The 18723-nt window shown below is 45.7% G+C and overlaps 1 protein-coding gene across 1 annotated transcript in view; it reads left to right on the top strand.

Moving 5' to 3' along the window:
• Positions 1–18723, top strand: part of Prkch (protein kinase C eta) — a 200278-nt gene that overhangs the window by 115838 nt on the left and 65717 nt on the right. The window contains exon 9 of the mRNA XM_076920885.1: positions 14875–15029. Within this exon, the coding sequence (XP_076777000.1) occupies positions 14875–15029 (155 nt within the window). The remainder of the gene's footprint in view (positions 1–14874; positions 15030–18723) is intronic.

The following is an 18723-nucleotide window of genomic DNA, read 5'->3' as shown; positions in this document are numbered from 1 at the left end:
TTTCTGCATAGGTTTAGGAATCCATAAACTCTTCGGCCCAAATCTCCCCTTAAATTTACAAGGGTGGAAACAAGTGAGACCTCTCAAACCTTCTGATAGAGTCAGGAATTCCTACACTTGGTGAAGAATAATCTTTATCGACACCTTTAAAAGCTGTTAGGTCTGCTGGTCTTGTTTTCATTGAGTAGATAGAGGTTGTGTGTAAGGATGTTTGATTTGGGCTGCTGAGCTTTGGTGGGGAAAGGCACTTGCCTGGAAGCCTAATGAGCTGAATTTGATCCCCAGATCTACAGAGTGGAAGGAAAGAACCGAGTCCCAAAGTTGTCCTCTGATTGCCATTCTGCCGTGGTAGACATACATACATATACACACGTACACACACATACACACAAATAAATAAATGTTTACATTTTAAAGATGGTTAATATATATCATGAGTCCATTGCTAGCAGGTTTTTGATTGACAGCTCCCTACCTCCTACCCTCAGCTCTGGCACCTGTCCGTGTTCTCTCTGCTCATGGGAGTTCTCTTAGAATTGATTTTCCATGCCTGGTTTATTTCACCTAACCTTCTCCAGATCCATCTGTGTTGCCACACATGACGGGGTTTCCTCCCGTCTTAAGGTTGAACGGTGGTTCATTGTGTATCCACCCCACATTTTCTGTGTCCGTCCATCCATATCTCTGTCCATTCATCCACACCACGAATAATGCTGCAGTGAACAGGGCGTGCAGTTCTCTCTTCAGTCTGCTGACTTCAGGCTTCTTGGATATAAACTGAGCTCATGGAACTGCTGGTTGGATCATATGTATATTCCATTTTAACTTTTGAGGCGTCTCCATATGGATTTGAGAGGTGGTTGACGGACTCACAGCCCCAGTGTCAGTGCAGCGGGCCTTCTTTTCTCCCCGTGTTGCCAGAGCTCCTTTTATCCTTTTAATAGCAGTTCCAGCAGAGAAGAGCCAGTACCTCAGGGTGGCTTCAATTTGCATTTCTCTGATGGTTAGTGGCAATCATTTCTCTTAAATGTATCTGTTGACCATTTATACTTCTTGTTTTGAGAAATATCTATTGAGATCTTTTTGTTTTAGATTTTGGAGTTATTTATTTTCTCATCATCTGAGTTAAGTTGAAACAACTTTTGTTAAAGGGAAAACACTTAAACAATGGACTAATTGAAGGGGGTTTTCTTCCAGGTATGATGGCACATACCTGGAGTCCCAGAAGGAGGGAGAGTTCATGAGTTCCAGACCCACCCGGTCATTTAAAAAAAATTAAAAGTATTGGATATCAGACATTGTCATGAGCACCTGGTGTGTATGATTCATGGCCTGTTGTCACTCCATAAGACAGACTCTGTTGTTATCTTTGCTTTGTTTGTAGTTCAGGGAAACATGGACATATTAAAACACTCCCTCAAGCCCAGCACTTTTAAGAAACTGTAGAACTAGAAGGTTCCAGAAAAGAATACAGAACTTGTGAAGATGAATAGTTTGTATCCATATCAAGTTCTGGTTAAAACAGCGAACTGGCTCTCCGTTCTCCATAAATGCACCAGCTGGAAATGATGATAAAAGTCTCATCAGGACAGTAGCTGAGTGCAGAGTTGCTGGAGTAGTACAGTTTTCAAATGCCTGTTTGTTTGGTTTTTTTTTTTGTTGTTGTTGTTGTTTTGGTTTTTTGTTTGTTTTGTTTTTGTTTTAAACAACAGAGGTAGTGAGAGTAAGGCATTATTTAGCCGAGGAACACTTGTTTACAAGGGACGACCCTTGTCACAAATCTAGTACAAGCTGCAGTCCTCAGTACTTTGAAGCTAACTTCGCTTCCGGGTCCTTTCATCTTCATTAGGGGCTGTCAGCCTTTTGGCATTTATGGCCTAGAATGGAGGCCCCGCTGCCTTCCCTCCACAGGCTTACCACCTGACTAGGAGGAGCTTTCAGCTTTGGTCAGGCAGCTTCAGAGAGGCAGATAGGTGGGGTAAGAGGCCTGCCAGAGGGAGAAAGAACAAAGAAAGCAGCCTCCCAGGAAGGGGGAGCAGCAGAGTCAATATTGGTCACAGGCTCCAGTCTTTGTTCAGAGACCCAGTTTATCTGAGCAGGGCTTCTGCTTGGAAAACACAGGACATCCTGTGCCCAAAACCTGGAAGAGGGCTGCACCAAGGTCCCTCCTCACTCCTTAGGAATTCAGCTCTGTTTACACCTGCTTCTCTGATGGCTGTAGGCCTGCTGCCCCTCACCTGCCGAGGAGAAGCAGCATAGCCAAGTCCCAGTTGTGGAAGATGAGACTGTCCTGTGCACACAGGCGCAAGATGCTCTCAGCAGACTCTACTAAGGAAGTTAGAGAACTTGGCAACACAAGGGCAAGCGAACATTTCTTCCTCTATACTTTTCTCTCCATTGTTGTTGTATTAGTTATCAATAAAGCAGAATGTGCAGATATGAGAAGGGGGTTATTCCTCCACTCGCCTTTGGGGCGGGTAATAACAGTGGAACCTTGAGTTAAAGTTCAGGCCCTTGCTTTCCTAGCACCCAGTGTCTTTAAGAAATTCCTTATTTCCTATTTTGCCTAGTTAGGCATCTTCAGTCAAAAAAAAAAAAAAAAAAAAAAAACTTCTTTTCTCCCTATTGGGCAAGGATCCTGTAGAAGGAGTCCTGCACTGGGTTGGGGAGGAGACACACTCAGCTCCCATATTTGCTTACCATGCTCTGATACTGTGCCATTCTGGTCAAGGAGAAGAGACCCCAAGGCTACAGGTTAGGAGAGAAGAGGAGAAGACAGAGGAGACGGTGATCTTCAGAGGCCTCGCTAGCATCAGTGCACCTGGTTGATGATTCTTGGAGTCTAAATGTGTCAATTCTGCAGGATGGGCAAGTGCAGAAGCTGGAAGTTCACTGAGGTGCATTCTGGATGCTTTACTGGTTATTGCTGCCTCAGAAAGTACACTCTGCTAGTCAATAAATACCTGGTGGGCAAACTGTCTTGCAATACTCCAAACTGTCCCAGAAGGTGAAGATATTTGCATCCTCTTTGTAACCGTTTGGACAGCTGAAGTCCAGAGAGGTTAAACAATCTATCCTGGGTCACACAGCAAGGGGCCACCTGAAAGTATGAGGCTTCTTGACTGGGTTATGCAGTTCTGAGCCATGTCTGTTACACTGTAGCAAGAAATCTCTGCTCTCTGCAGCATATATACAGCTGAGAAGAAAGAGGTTCTTAGAAAGAATTGTTCCTTTGCACCATATGTGTTTTCTGGTCCTTTCTGAAACACCCAAGGATATTTCCTCTGATCTCTCTGGAGCTAGGTTTCCTCCTTTCCTTGATCAATGACGACTTCTCATGCCATGTGGTCTGCTTCTGGGTCATTTGTTCTGGTTTGCCTTTGGCTCAGATGGAAATAGAAAGCAAACTAGAACATGGTATTGGTGTTTCCCATCTCTGCTTGCTTCCAGCCTGTCCACACGCTCCATCTGATTAGATTTGGAGGCCTGGACCACGTTGTATGGGCTTACTTCCTCAACTGACAACCCCTGGAGATGGTGTACAGAAGACCATCTCCAGGCATAGAATTTGGGTTTCTGTTCTCTTGGGCTACTGGGCCACAGAGTCTTGATTACGAATGGGGGTGGGGAGAGGAGTCAGAAGGTCAAACTGTTCCTCTGCCCCTGTGTCTGGATAGGTCCGTAGGGATACCTGGTGTGTCTAGAGTTTAAAACCATGGTCCTGGGGGGGGGGGTTGTTTAACTCTTAACTGGCTTGTTTACAACTTGTTTACAGCCTGGAGGGTAAGCAGCCCCTGCACTTTCACATCTGGACAGATGTTTTGTAGCACTGGGTGTCATTTTCTTTGAAGTCCCCAATCTTCACCAGGGTTAGCCTCAGCCACGTGTGTTCACAGTGACTGGAAGTGTCGGAGCTGGTGATTGCATAGGTATGGTTTTCGCTCACTACCATGGGTCAAGTTGCCAATCCTCTGCCCTTAGAAGTTCAAGTACCAAGACTTCTGCTGTTTTAGCTGAGAAAGGAGGAGTCTGGCAAAATGTCAGTCCTTCCTCTTGGTCTAAAGGAAGACTGGCAAGAGTGAAGTGATAGTGGGAGGCTGAGCTCATGGACTAAGTGTGCTTCTTACACCACGGTGGGAATGGTAGTCGTCTTTGAAGTCTGAATCCCGTGGAAGTTTCTCTGACCCATGTGTCGGGCTTTCTGCAGAACTTCAACCCTGGTAGTTTGTAAGCCCCCAACCAACTAACACTGTAGCTTTCTGAAGTGCCTGAAGGTAGTCCCTGGGAGGTTGGGATAAGCTCCCACCTTGACTGACCTGATTATCCAGGCAGGATCTGAAGCTACAAGTCTGTAGGTGGAGTGAGTTGACCCTACCCTGTCAACAGTTGTGCAGTTTGTAAAAACCAGACTTTCTTGGGCAGCAACTCTGGGCCCTGTGTTCTAGTGTTCTAGTTTTGAAATACTTGAGTTTCTTGTAAGTACTTCATCGCTGGTTAGAACTGGGTTATGGCTGTTTCTCATGGGCCCCAGAAATAGCCAGTGCCCGTCATAAGTAGAAACAGCCTTGTTGCAAGGCTTAGCTTGCAGCGGAAGGCAGGAGAACATCTATTCATTTAGCCCGTGTATATGGAGTGTCTGTGACTTGAGGCCCACCCTGAGAATACAGCAGACAAAGAAGAGCAGGCTCTGCCTTGCGTAGCTGCTCTAGGAAGCTATAGGCCTAAAGCTGTCCTATGTGGGTAGACTCAACAGGTGACCAACCATCTCTGGGAGGTTGTTCTTGGATTTCCACTTTGGCCAGGCTCAGTACAGCCACATGCTTGGAAAGGTGTGTAGCCATATAGGGCTGGTCTTGAAGCTATGTTTGCGTGTCCGATGCACTCTTATTTTTATGTAGGGTGGAGTGAATTTGGGATCTGCTGGAGATTATTAGGAAGGGTTGATTTAAATCCCACATCACCGATAGCTGCTGATTGGCGCTGTATTGATTGATTGACAGGCCTGTGTCAGGAGGCAGTATGGGAAGTGTAACAGCCCTAGCTTGCTTGCCCGCTCACTTTGATGTTTGTGTGTTCCTCTCACACTGACAGCTCTTGCTCCAGGCCACAGGGACATTTGTCCACCTCCCTGCCTGCTCCCAAATAACCTCATGAGCCACCAAGACCCATTGTACTGCTCTTCTGTAAGACTCCCATTCCCGCTTTCTGCTGTCAGTCAGCACCACCGGCCCTGTTTCACTGCTATACTCTGTTCTGGAGAGAGCAGTATGCCCTTTCTTCCCTGGAGGGACACCCAGGGTGTTGTTCCTGCCTCTGATCTGTGGGAGGCTCCTGCTTGCCGCATGTTCATTCAGCATAAGAGCCCACTATATTGTGAGCTCACCCCTACCCAGCTCTGCTCTGTCATTGTGGATCTCTGGGGACCTGGGAAGGGAGTGTTGGAACTCTTCCCAGCGACCCTTCATTTCATCCTCAAGGTTTATAATATCTTAAATGTTAAGATGATGTAGAATATAATTCCCCATCAAAACAGGAGTTCCAATCGGCCGTCTTCCATTCCATCCATCCATGTTTTTTTCATTTCTTTGCAGCACCCCTTGGGAAGCTACTGTGGCACTTTGCTGCTCTGTCAACTCTCTCCCTCCCTGGGGAGCACAGAACCATGCTCTCTTTGGTGTTCTCTGAGGAGACATGGAATAGGGATGAGCCACCGCTCGCAACTTCTACACCAATATCCATCTACTGATGTGAAGGCTGCTTAGGGCGGGTTAGACACAATCAGGAAGCACAGGCAAGCCTGTGAGGCAGAGTTGGCTTAGAGCCCCATTAAATTTCTCTTCTGGAAGCCTATAGGATATGGGCCTGCCATGCACCCGACTAATTCCTCTTTATTAGGGCTTTAGGACAGATCTGCAGAGAACGTTCCTTTCCACATTGCTCAGAACACCACCCCTATCACATGACCCACCCCAGGGCCGGTGAGCTGTTACGGTTGCAGTGAACCATACGTAAAATGCTCGCACGGGGTCATGTCGTGGACCCTCTTTTAACACGTGGTGGGATGCGCCTCTCTCGGAGGGCTTTCCCCTGCATTGTAGGTATTCAGCAGCATCCTAGGTATCAACTCATTAAGTGTCACGTGTGCCCTTGAGTTGTTACCATGTATTTCCTGAGGAATCTGCCTTGGCTGAAAACTGTGGCCCTGCATGACTGTCGGGTGATGTCCTCAGTGTGTAGTCTCACGGGCTAGAGGACTGTTTCTTACGGAGAAAGTGAAGTGTGTCAGATTGTCCTTATATGAGTGTACACGAGCTCAGCAAGATGACCACCAAGCCCAGCTAACTGAGTACTAGAACCCACACGGTAGAAGGAGAGAACTGACCGCTACAAGTTGCCCTCTGACCTCTACATGTCTTCCATGGCTTGCACCTGCCCAACACACATGTGAACACATGCAAGAATATATAAAATACATTTTATAAAATATAAAAAGCATGTGTATGATCACATTTTTCTGGGTTTATGGAAAGGCTGTTAGTACTGTTGGTATCTGCTCAGTGGCACTTACTGGGACAGGGCTCCTGAATGACAGCAAGGGTGTAGGGTTTGTTCAGTGTGGTTGAGAATCTGGCTCGTTCCCTGCTGGCTCTCTTTAGCCTAGAATTCTGCTGTACAACAAGGCACAGGGCACCAAGGAGCTAAGTACAAGTTCTCTAAATGTGTTTTAAATGGATTGTTTCAAACACAGAGTGGGAGATGTGCATAGCTTCTCTTGTTTTGATATGTAATAATCATCCTTTCACTTTATCAACAAGACATCGAACCAGTGCTTTTTATGAAAGCCACTGTCCCCACTGTCTCCACTGTTGGGAAGTCACCAGGAGGCCGCTGTGAGTCGGAACCCTGACCTTCCTGTAAAGGGCATACAGGGTTAGAGTTCACAAATGGATAATCAAACCTTTGGAAACATTTACCAACTGGTATGGGAATATCTGCCAGTGATTGCAAGTTTTCTCATGTAGGTTTTTTTTTTTTTTTTTTTTTTTTTTAATGTTTTCTATATACAGAAACATCATTTCACCTTAAAACAGCCACACACAGAGGCTGGGCACATAGGCTTAGGGCAAAGGCAGGTGGATTTTTGTGCTGTCAGTTCAAGGCCAGCTAGGTCTACACAGTAAGACCCTGACTTTTAACAAATAGTGGTATTTAAAACAATATTTTCAAAACCAAGTGGTCTCTGAATGTGAGAGTGGACGTCACCAGCCCAGACACAGACATGTTGTTTCAAGACAGAATGTCTTTGAGCTCGCTCTGTGTTTTCAGTTTAGTGTATGGGGGCTAATTAGTGACTAGAAACTAAAAATATATGCAGAAAGAAAATAGTGGGCCCATATCTTAGTTACCTGAAGTTAAAGGTGTCACTGTGTGATAGAAGAAGGCAGGAAATGGTCTTGAAGGGGCTTGGACAGTCTTCCCAGAGGAGGGCCTGTCTCCACCCTGACCTGAGGGGCTAAAAGAAGGCCTTTGGTAATGGGAGAGGCCACAGTTTAAGACACAAGACAGCAGTGCAGAATCACAAAACAAATCACTGGGACACTGAAAACCTAGAGGGACAGATGCAGCAGGAAATAGGAGAGGAAATATAGAGGTTGAAGACGCAGTCTCACACCTTTGCTAAGGACTTCAGTCATAACTGTGGACGTTCAGGGAGTCAGTAAAAGCTCTCCAACCAGAGAGCAGCCTAAGACATTCATTCTAGAACGCCTTCAGGTTACTGTCTGGAGAGGAAGGAGCCAGATGTGTAGGTCAAGAGGCTGAGCCAGTGGCTTTTGACCTCCTGACCCAGGGCAGTGATCTCAGGCGTGGATTGGCGTGCAGTATAAAGGCCTTCACTGGGGGCAATCCAGAAAACAGGTTGGGTGGGAGAGTGGATCTTCATGGCCTCTTGATCTAGTAGAAACTGAAATATAAAATTCTTTGCTGCCTGTGTGTGGAGACAGAGAAGAGGAGGGCTACAAAGGGATGGCCACAGGAGGGCAGAGATGGGTGGTGAGCAGGTGGACAGAAGACCTAGGAGCACATTCACAAGCGCAGACTCAACGACTAGGAAGTCAGGTCACCAAAGAACTTGGAGGCATTCCTTGGATCTGGCAGAAAGTGGTAGGTGTCTCTTCATTTTGCAGCGACTGCAGGGCCAATCTCTGTGCTCCAGCAGCTGTCTGGAGTTTTACTGCAGAATGAACAGTGTCCTCTCCCAAAACAGCCCTTCTAATGTGTTTCTACCAACTGTCCTTCATCACATGAGAGCTAGGCTCTTAATTATCTCCCCCTTGCTGTGATGAACGATGTGATGAAGGCAACTTACGGTAGGGTTTGTTTTGGCTCAGTTTGAAGGTACAGTCCATCATGACAGGGGAGCCATGACAGCCGGAACTGGAATCAGCTGGTTAGGTCACATCCATAATCAGGAGACAGGTGAACACTAGGACTCAGCTTGCTTCCTCCTGCTTTATACAGTTGGGGACCCCCAGCCCACAGGACGGTGCCACCCACATTTAGGGTAAGTTTTTCCATGCCAATTAATCTAGAAAGTTGCTCACAAATTTGTCTTCTAGGTGATCATACATCCTGTCAAGTTGTTTCCCTTGTCTGGTACATAGGCTTGTCAGGATTCATTATAAGACAAGGCTGTAACAAGTTCTGGCTACCAGAACACACTTGCCTTGAGGTGGGGGGTTGGGGTTGTGACTCCCTCCAGGTTCAGAGTTCAAGTTCCTAGAGCTTTGTCTGCTATGGTGGAGACATAAGAACCTTACCAAAGATGAGTCTCTGTCTAGACAAGGTGTACCTTGACCCCAGGCTTGACCCAAGGGTTGCTAGGTGATCAAATGAATATCTTATAGGGTGTGCATGAAGACAAGAAAACAAACCCATTCGACTGCATCTCACTGTTTCTGCTGTGAAGTCTTTGCAGTCATTCTTAATGTGGTTAAATTCAAGTGGTTTCCAGTTTAGGCATGGTGCAATCAGATTTCCTCACAAGGGTGCTTTCCACCATGACCTCTTTGACGTCAGTAACTGCTTCCTGTTGATATGAACGCTCTCTGTGTTAACCCAGCTGACAATGTGGTCAGCAAAAAATAATGAAACAGTGAGGCTTAGGAGACATTCAGTGTGGTGCTGTCTGTTCCCGGAGACACTCAGGCTCACAGCCCTTAACAGTGCTCTGAGCTTTCAATATGGGGCTTGTTATTCATTGGAAAACAGTCCTCTGCAGCTCTTAGAGTCTGATGAGTGTAGATAGGCCTTCCAGTTCAACAGTGCTTGAGTCACTATCTAAATTATTCATAACCATAAATGTAATTGCTAGTCTGATTTTTCCCCCCTCCATCTTCGCTGTGGCCAATGTGCCATGACTGTTTCCTACTTAAAACATTTCATTCTCCAAACAGCATATCTGCAAATGAAACATATTTGTAAATCAAAATGATGATGTAGTCTAGTTTTGAACAAAGAAAAATCTTCCTCAATGTGGCTGTGAGGATGAGTAGATGGTGGGGGAGGGGCTCGCTGCGAAGTCTTTACCAGCACATTGCAGTCTGCCGGGCGGCGCGTTTGTTTTGCAGGAGTGATGCTTTAAAATTCATAAGGCTGAGAATCAGAATCTTTTTTTCAGTGTTAGAAAATTAGGAAGCTGAATGGAACTGAGTGCTTGTTTGGTATCCTTTTGGTTATCAGCACTGTTTTGTGACTCTTAAAAATACTTCTAGAATGAAAAGGCCTTACCCGGTCAAGGTCATTGCCATGTGGCATTAGGAAATGCTTCTGTACCTCAACAGTTAGGCTTGGGGTTAGGGGGACTTTCGTCTCCTTGCACCTACTAGACTTGAGTTGGCCTTAAACTAGCTATGTAGCCAGGGCTCCCTGTCTGTATGCTTGTGTCTGTGTGTATATATGTGTGTGTGTGTGTGTGTGTGTGTGTCTGTCTGTCTGTCTGTCTGTCTGTCTCTTCCTGTGTATACATGTGTTAGTGTGACTGTGTATTTGTGTATGTGTCTATGTCTGTCTGTCTCTCCTTGCCCACCTCATGTGTGTGTGTGTGTGTGTGTGTGTATATATATATATATATATATATATATATATATATATATATATATATTTGCAAGGTGTGTTGAGAGAAGGGAAAGGAAGAGAGGGAGGGAAAAAAGAGAAGGGAAGAGAGAGAAAATCTGAATGAAGTCCAGCAGAAGCTGCCTGTGCCTATTGAGAATTTTGTATGTATGTCTCTCTCCTTATCCCCCCACTGTGTGTGTGTGTGTGTGTGTGTGTGTCCGCCTGTGTTGTATATAACGGATAGCTGTTGGATGGGCTGCAATTCTAGTTACAGGGCCATGTTGTCTGAAGCTAGTGGAGAGTTATGCAGAAGGAATGATAATAATGATAGTTGCTATCGTGTTTTGAGCACTTTCTGTAGGCCAAATACTGGTCAAAACTCTTGGCTTAACAGAGTTAGTCCTTATGAACCTTGAATTTAGTCATTTTGACACCCTCATTTTGCAAGGTGTGTTGAGAGAAGGGAAAGGAAGAGAGGGAGGGAAAAAAGAGAAAGGAAGAGAGAGAAAATCTGAATGAAGTCCAGCAGAAGCTGCCTGTGCCTATTGAGAATTTTGGGTCCACAGCTCAGGCATTATCACAGATACCAAGGACTGGGTACTGGGCACAGTGCCTCCTTCATCATCTCCTAATAAGATCCATTTGTTAGGATTCTGTTGAAAGGACCTGGCCCTCTGAGGCCCTTTGCTTCTGTTTATGATCCCATGATCATTGTTGCTATAGGCATTTTGTCCTGGATTTTAAATCAGGAAGCTCCTCACTCCTTAAAAAATTGTATGTATTTTACTTAAAAATTTCCTGGAAGTAACAAAAAAACTTACCTGAGGCTTTACAAGAAAAGAACTAAAGATAAAGATTCACAAATATAAGAGGCATCGTGGTACCTGAGGCTAGGAATTGACCAAACTTCCCAGAGGGATGTAAAAGTGAAAGACATAAGGGACCCTGGTGAGGTCTTCTGATCCCACTTCCTGGTCTCATTTCTGCTCCACTCTGTATTTCATACTTCATCCTTAACCTTGCATTGACCCATCTGTCTGTCCATCCATCCTTCCTTACATCCATCCATCCATCCATCCACCCACCCACCCACCCACCCACCCACACATCCACCCTCCATTCTGTTACACTGAAGAATTTCATGTATTTCTGCCACAGAGACAGCCTCAGCTCCCGGAGTCACGTTCACTCAGTTCTAACTCACAGCTAAGACTGATTTAAAACTTTTTGACTCAGTTTGAATGTTCTGGGAAAGAGACTCTGGAAATGTAGGCTTTTTCCAAACAGTCATGTGCTGGAGGACACAGCAGTTGTCTGCATGGCCCTGAACAGATACCTCTGAAGATGGCTCTCCTTGCAGTCATAGAATCATTTTGTCACTTGTCCCATTTTAGCAGAGCTCTGCTGCATAGCCAGGCTTTGCCCCTACTAGCTGTGTGTCAGTTTCAACTCCCAGGAGCAACCTATAATGAGAACGTTGAGCAGTGTCTCCCGCTCAGAGGATATGTTTATCTCCTGTTGCCAGAGAGTCAGGGCAGAAAGCTGGCACAGGCCTCAGTGGGTTAAAGGAACCAGGGCAGGTGACAACAGGAATTTTATTATTGCCATGCACCAGCTCCTTGAACTCTGTGCCTGTAACTAATACAGGGTGTGGGGACAAAGGGATTTCTGAGTTGCTTTTATTCCCTCTGGTGTTCATCATCCCATGCCGATGGCTTGCATTTGTGGTTAGTTGAATCAGACCAGAGAGAGGCACACCGGATAGACAAAGGGCTTGGCTTTGAAACTGAAGCTCAACCAGTCTCCTGGACGTTGGGTTTCCTACCACACAGGTCAGGGCAGATCTGCCTTAAAAGAGCCAAAGCCACAGGTGACGCTCAACAGATACTTAGGCTCAGCTTGTAGGGAACTGGGTGTTAGGAATCCTGAAACATCTGTGTATACAGATTTTAAGTACAGAGAATCCCCTGCCTGTGTCTGCCAAGGTAAGATTAGCAGAGCCCTCCCTGCCCTAAAAGTGGCTCACAGCCACCTTAATCCATTACATGGTCTCTCCTTAATAATGCAGGATTCCCCCAAAGGGTTTCATCTTATTTCACAATAGTGTGGACTGGGCAAGTAACCATCAGGAAAAGGGCTTTGAGCCACTCCTCCTAGCTGCCAAGATGTAGAACTCGCAGCTCCTCCAGCACCATGCCTGCCATGCTTCACTCCATAATGATAATGGACTGAGTCTCTGAAACTGTAAGGCAGCCCCAATTACATGTTGCCCTTTATACGAGTTGCCTTGGTCATGGTGTCTCTTCACAGCAATAAAATCCTAACTAAGACACCCTCTTTAGCAGACATTTTAGAATAGGGTCAATAAAAGTTCAGGTCTCTAGAAGTTTCTTTGCATTCAAAAAAAATTAATAAAACATGTTGCTGGTTGATAAACATAATTTTAGCTTGTACCTTGGCATGTGACTTTCATAAGCTAGATCTTGACTTATTTCATCCTGGTTGCCGCTCCTCAACCTCGAGTTCCTTTCTTGCCGACTTAGGCGCTGATAGCCGCGAGGGCCTGTGAATGATACCCTGTTTGCTAGGTTGGTGCCAGGCCCATAATAGAAGTCAGACTCTGGATGGAAAGATGGAAGAGCATTGAACAAAACATCCTTAGTTTTAAATCCAAATATCCCATCTCTCTCCAGATACAGCAAAGGAGAAAGCGACAGATTCTGTAGGTCGAGATCTGCCTCTCCACTCTCCCCCAACACCCCCCACTCTCACACACACCCCAGGGCTGTAGCCAGAGCCAAGATGGAGGAGACCTGAGGAGAAGAACTGAAGGCAGCATATTCTACCTTCACACATGCAGTTTAGACCAGGGCCCGGCTTTTTAGACTTTGGGATATGAAAAAGATACTGCATGTGGAAGAGAATTCCTTCTAACTGCCCTTCTCCTCTCATGATCACTGCTGCCTTGGAAACTCTTGCCAAGGACACTGACAGCAGCTTCAGAATGGCCACTTACCTATGGACTGACTTCCAGTAAGGGATGTTGGCTTAAATGGGAATTTGAGTGGCTGACTGCTTCCATGAAGGTGAACATCCATGAAGAAGATGAACAGTCTGGTTCACCAAGTATGAGGCTGTGCTACTTACTCAGGGATGCTGCAAGGTGGCTTTCCCATCCGAGTCTTCTTCACACCCTGGGGCTACCCCTCCAGATGAGTTCTACGTCAGTGTAACAATTCCCTGTGCATGGATTGCTTTGCTAGTTGTCCCTGGAGTGCTAAGCTGACACCTAAGCCATTTGCTAATATGCCACACCCACCAGGCTCCTGCCCATGGAATATAGGTCAGCTATTGCTCATGTGAACCCATCCACCCAATTCTGCCCCTCCCTCTGCCAGATGAACTCAAATGAGGGCCTTTAGCTTAGTCACGAAGCTTGCTATATTTATATAGTTTTACCTTGGGCTATGGGGCGACCTGAAGAGTTGAGTTGGTGGTAGTCTTTTGTTTTTATTAACTTTGCCATTTTATTTTCACTCTTAAATAAATTCATGCTCCTAGCTTTTATATATATATATATATATACACACACACACACACACACACACACACACACACACACACACACACACATTTTTTTCTAGCACATATTGCATGTTATATACCAAACTCCAAGAAAAGGTGGGTCCTTGCTTACATACATCCTTTGATAGAACGTCAGTTTGCCCACACAGTGACCACCCACATTCCCACCCCCAGAAAGGGCAGTGCTGACAATGAGGGATGGCCCTCACCTGCAGGCCTTGACTCACAGAGGTCAGGCACCTCTCTAAGCCCCACACAGGTGTCAAATGTCCCAGTTCCTCTACGGCTTTCTTCATGGCTTTACCAGAATGTTTAGATTCGCTGTTTATAATTTAAGAACCCATATTTCTTGCACTAGCCTTTCTAGGGTGGGATCCAATTCTTTTCTGTGTGTGGGGCCTTTTTGTTGGGTCCCCAGCACCCCATTCACTGCTCAGGGAAGGAAGTGAGGAAATCCATTGATGCTAGAGGCCTGTAAACACAAACCTTTACCCTGTGTGTCTCAGGGCAGTGGCTCGTGGATGGACTTCTCTGCCATTAACCAGTCTGACCATCCACAAGTTCTTGATGCACTGCTTGCGTGGTCCCTAGGTTTCTGCAGAGGGAGTGTGTTAGGAGTTCGTTTTCCCTGCCTGGTGAGAGTCACTGTTGGTGGGGGCTGCCAGTGTGCTTTACATCCGCTTCTAACTCATGGTCTTTTGATGGATCAGAGTACTTTCTACCAGACGCTGTCAACTGGGCTTCCATTTGTCTGAGTTCTCTAAAGCGGTTACCTGTTCTATGTTTTCTGCTCATTTGTGAGGAACGGAGACCCCCCCCCACCCAAGTGTCCTCTACTCTGAGATTAACCCTGTGTACTCCACTGAAGCACACAGTGAAGCCCATTTTCCTAGGACTTAACACCCATGCTCTCTTCCCTTAACACGTTGGAATGAGAACCAAGGTCTCTTGATGCCTTCCCTATGGGTAGTGATGTAGAAAGTCAAGGCTGTATGGAACCACCCAAAGGAGATTTCCATGCCACCCTTCCCTAAGAGATCACAGACCTGACCCCACATGGGGCCAACCTCTGCTCCCAGACAGCAGTCTGCATGCTTCTTGGAAGAGTCTCTTCGAGGGGAATGGTGCTGATGAGCAATGAGAGGCTAATCCATTCCCACACGTTTCATTCAGGACCGTCTGTTCTTTGTCATGGAGTTTGTGAATGGAGGCGACCTGATGTTCCACATCCAGAAGTCCCGTCGTTTCGATGAAGGCCGAGCTCGTTTCTACGCCGCAGAGATCATTTCTGCACTTATGTTCCTACATGAGAAAGGCATCATCTATAGGTGAGTTTGCATCCTGGGGGCTTCCTTTGAGACCCCCCCCCCGCCTGCCCCTTCACTTAGCCCAGCCTTCCATTTCTTATTATTATTGACTGAAGTCTTTAGCAATGAAATTCACAGAAGGCCCAAGTATTCATTAGAATTAACACAGAGATGGGCTCTTGTCTCTGAACTAAAATGTACAGTCTGTTTAGATTTCAGAGAGATTAATATTTATGGATTGGTTCAGCCAGCATTTGCTGTGGTAGCCAAGCCCTGCAAAGTGCTGGGTTCATTACTGTTCTTCTCTTCCCATTCTAACATTTGAAGTGAGTTGGTTAATGTACTGGACTTCTATTTTAAGAGCTGGCAACTGAGCCAAGGTCTGTGTCTTGACTGTTGCTGGTAGTAGTTGTAATAGAACTAAGGTCAGCTGAGGCAGGTTTGCCAGGCCTCAGCTACGCCTAGGAATGGGGTTGACAGTGTTTCTCATGTGTAGCCTCACGACAGTATTTGATTACAAGTCATGACACAATCTTTTGATCTTAATAGCCTGTAATTTGAATAGACTCAAAATCTGATTGGTGTTCTCAGTAGCTATCTGGTGAAGCATTCATCAGAGAGATGGCGGACCATTTGGGAATGGAACGGCTAGCGAGTGTCCTAGTGGGTTTGTGTTGTCAAGTGGCCAGAGTTCTCCCACTCTTTAAATTACATTAAATCCTAGTTACCACATATGATGGCTAGTTTTTATGATCATCCTGACACAATCACAAGAGCCACCTTAAACAGGACTGTCAATGTAACATTGTCTAGTCTGGGTTAGCCTTGGGCATGTCTGTGGGGAATTATTTCAATTCCATTCATTGTTGTGGGAAGGCCTGGCCTGAAAGTGTGCTGCACTGGTCTCTGAATTTGAATCCCAGATGGAACAAGAGAGGAGAAAGTGAGCTGAGCACAGATTAACCTGTATGCATCCGTTTCCCTCCTCTTGACTGTGGCTGTGAGGGATTAGATGTTTTAAGTTCCTGCTACCTCATCTTCCATGCTCTGGTAATTTCAATAAGAAGAGCCCATAAAGGACTCACGTATTTGAATGTTTGGTTCCTGGTTGGCTGATGGAACTGCTTAGAAAAAACTGGAGGTGTGGCATTGTTGGAGGATGTGTGTCACTGGGGGTGGGCTTTGAAAACCCACACCTGGTCTCACCTGGTCTCTGTCTCTATCTCTTTCTCTCTGCCTCTGTCTCTCTGTCTGTCTCTGTCTTTACCCCTCTCTCTCTCTCTCTCTCTCTCTCTCTCTCTCTCTCTCTCTGTGTGTGTGTGTGTGTGTGTGTGTGTGTGTGTGTGTGTGTCTCCCGCTCTCCCTCCTGTCTTTGGATCAGGATGTAAGCTCTAGCGACATGCCTACCAGGCTCCCTGCCATGGACTCATCCTCTGAAACTGTAAACAAGTCCCCAATTGAATGCTTTCTTATGTGTCTCTTCACAGCAACAGAACAGTAAGAGATGAACCACACAACCTAGCACTGTGTGCTAAGATAACTCTTCTCCCCTAAGTTGGTGTTTGCTTGTTTTATCACAGCAACAGAAATGAACCCAGCAATACACTCGTTCTTCCCTGGTAATAAAGACAGTTGTTGCTGTATTCCCCTACACTATAAAACGTAGACTTATGTTTTATGGTACAATCCTAAATACTAAACAAAGAATTGTCTGTCTGAAATTTACTGTCTATGAGTTGCTCATCTCTACCTGGCTTACCCCAAAGAGACACTTTTCCCACATTAACTTTTTAAAAACAATGACCTCCCTACTTGGGATGACTTCTGTTGTAAATCAAGCTAATTATCAGCCCCACAACAACTGACTTATATACACGTTCCAAGGTCAACACTGTACCCACATTTGCCCCTGAATTCTCCTTAACATAATGGTTATTACCATCGATTCAATAAATAATTCTTAGAGAGATGTACTAACCAGGCTGCTAACGGCTAGTGAAGTAAGAATTCAAACCCTGTCTAACTGTTCTGCTGCCTTCCCTGTTCAGGAGAAACTTGAAAATTGGAGATACCACCAGAGGGCCAGTGTCTTATTCTCCTTATGGTACCAGGGTAACTTTTAATATTGAAACTGAAGGCATGGGTAGCAGGGGGCTCGGGGGAAGAGGAGTGAGGCTTAAAGGCTCACATGACTGACTCCTTAGGGCCTTTCCTTCCTTGGAACTCTGCACTGATGCAAGGGCAAGCTTGCATTTCTAGGTTGTGCGCCATACTTCTGTCTGCGTTGTGAAGGTTGCAGTCGATGGTGTTTCGGGTGAGACAGTGTGGATCCACATCTGGAAGCTTCCTATCAATTTCTTCTATCTGTGGCTCAATTCTAGTTTTCAGTTCAATTCTGATTTTCATTTATTTCACTTATTCTTGAACTCAGATTCCCATGTTCATAGTCTGATATGTCTGAAAGGAGAACTCTTAATCAGGATAGATTAAAGTGCAATTTTGGTTCTGTGGATTTGTTTCATGGGATACTTTAATTCCATCAGGCTCTTCACTGGGACCAGAGTCTTAAGGGTGAGGCTCTGAAAGCCAAGTCTTTGGAATTCATACATAGTCAAGGGTACAGCTGGGTCACAGGGAGTGTGAATTAGATGCGGGCAGGGATCTAATAAGAAACTTAGGAACTTGAGACAGCCCTGTTTATCATGTGTGTCCCAAGATGGCCTTTATAAGAACTGAAATGCTCTCTCTAGAAGATTCCTCTGAGCTGTCTAAATAAAGTTGTTGGTTGGTTAGTTGGTTGGTTTGGGAGGCTTTTCCTCCTGGGTATGTGTGGCTTCTTGTTCAGCAAGTCATAAAGATGATACCATTGGCAAGTCCTCACCAAGTAGGATCTCAGAGAGAAGGAGAAGAACTCTCTCTAACATGAATTTCTCTCTTTTCATTGACTATACCCATGGGGTAGATCAGAAGACAGGCTACTCGTACTTCTGTATTCTACAGCTTTTGTGCAGAGGAAACAAAGCTATGTCCTGGGAGACACAGTAGCAGAAGGCTCTGCCCTTGTGCTTTTGGTGTAGAGTCTGCGGCTGGCTGGAGCCCTGACCTCAAAACCAAAGTGAGCTAGAGAGCAGGCCGTCATGGAATCAGCAGGCAATCATGGAGTCAGAAGGCAGTCATGGAATCAGCAGGCAATCATGGAGTCAGAAGGCAGTCATGGAATCAGCAGGCAGTCATGGAATCAGCAGGCAGTCATGGAATCAGCAGGCAGTCATGGAGCCAGCTTTGACAGAGGCGAAGAACATCCTGGGTTACCAGGAACCCAGATGGTGCATGAATACCTTCTATGTAGCTTGGATGTTTTTCCAAAATCAGACAGAAAAGCCAGAGAAATAAAACGGCATACAGGCCACTTACAGCAGCACAGGAACCTTTTTCTGCTATGCTCCATAAACTGTACTAAAGGAGAATTCAACCATCTCTAACATTTCAACTGCAAACTGCTCAGCCCTCCAGCACACACTTGCTTTGCTGTCTTTAACCAAGTGTGGAATGTATTTGTAATCTATTGTGTAAAGAGGAGTTACAGAGTTTTAGAGTCTCGTGCTTGCTGACCAAGTCCCACTCAAATACTGAGTGCATCTCAACACCCATTCTACCATGTGAGAGCCCGATCGCATCAAGCTTTCTGCAGCCCTTGGCACATAAGACAATCAGT

This window comes from Arvicanthis niloticus, chromosome 23 (genome assembly GCF_011762505.2).
Source record: "Arvicanthis niloticus isolate mArvNil1 chromosome 23, mArvNil1.pat.X, whole genome shotgun sequence".
NCBI classification, from domain to species: domain Eukaryota; kingdom Metazoa; phylum Chordata; class Mammalia; order Rodentia; family Muridae; genus Arvicanthis; species Arvicanthis niloticus.
The sequence above is the reverse complement of the archived record's forward strand: the minus strand, read 5'-3'. Positions and strand labels throughout refer to the sequence as shown.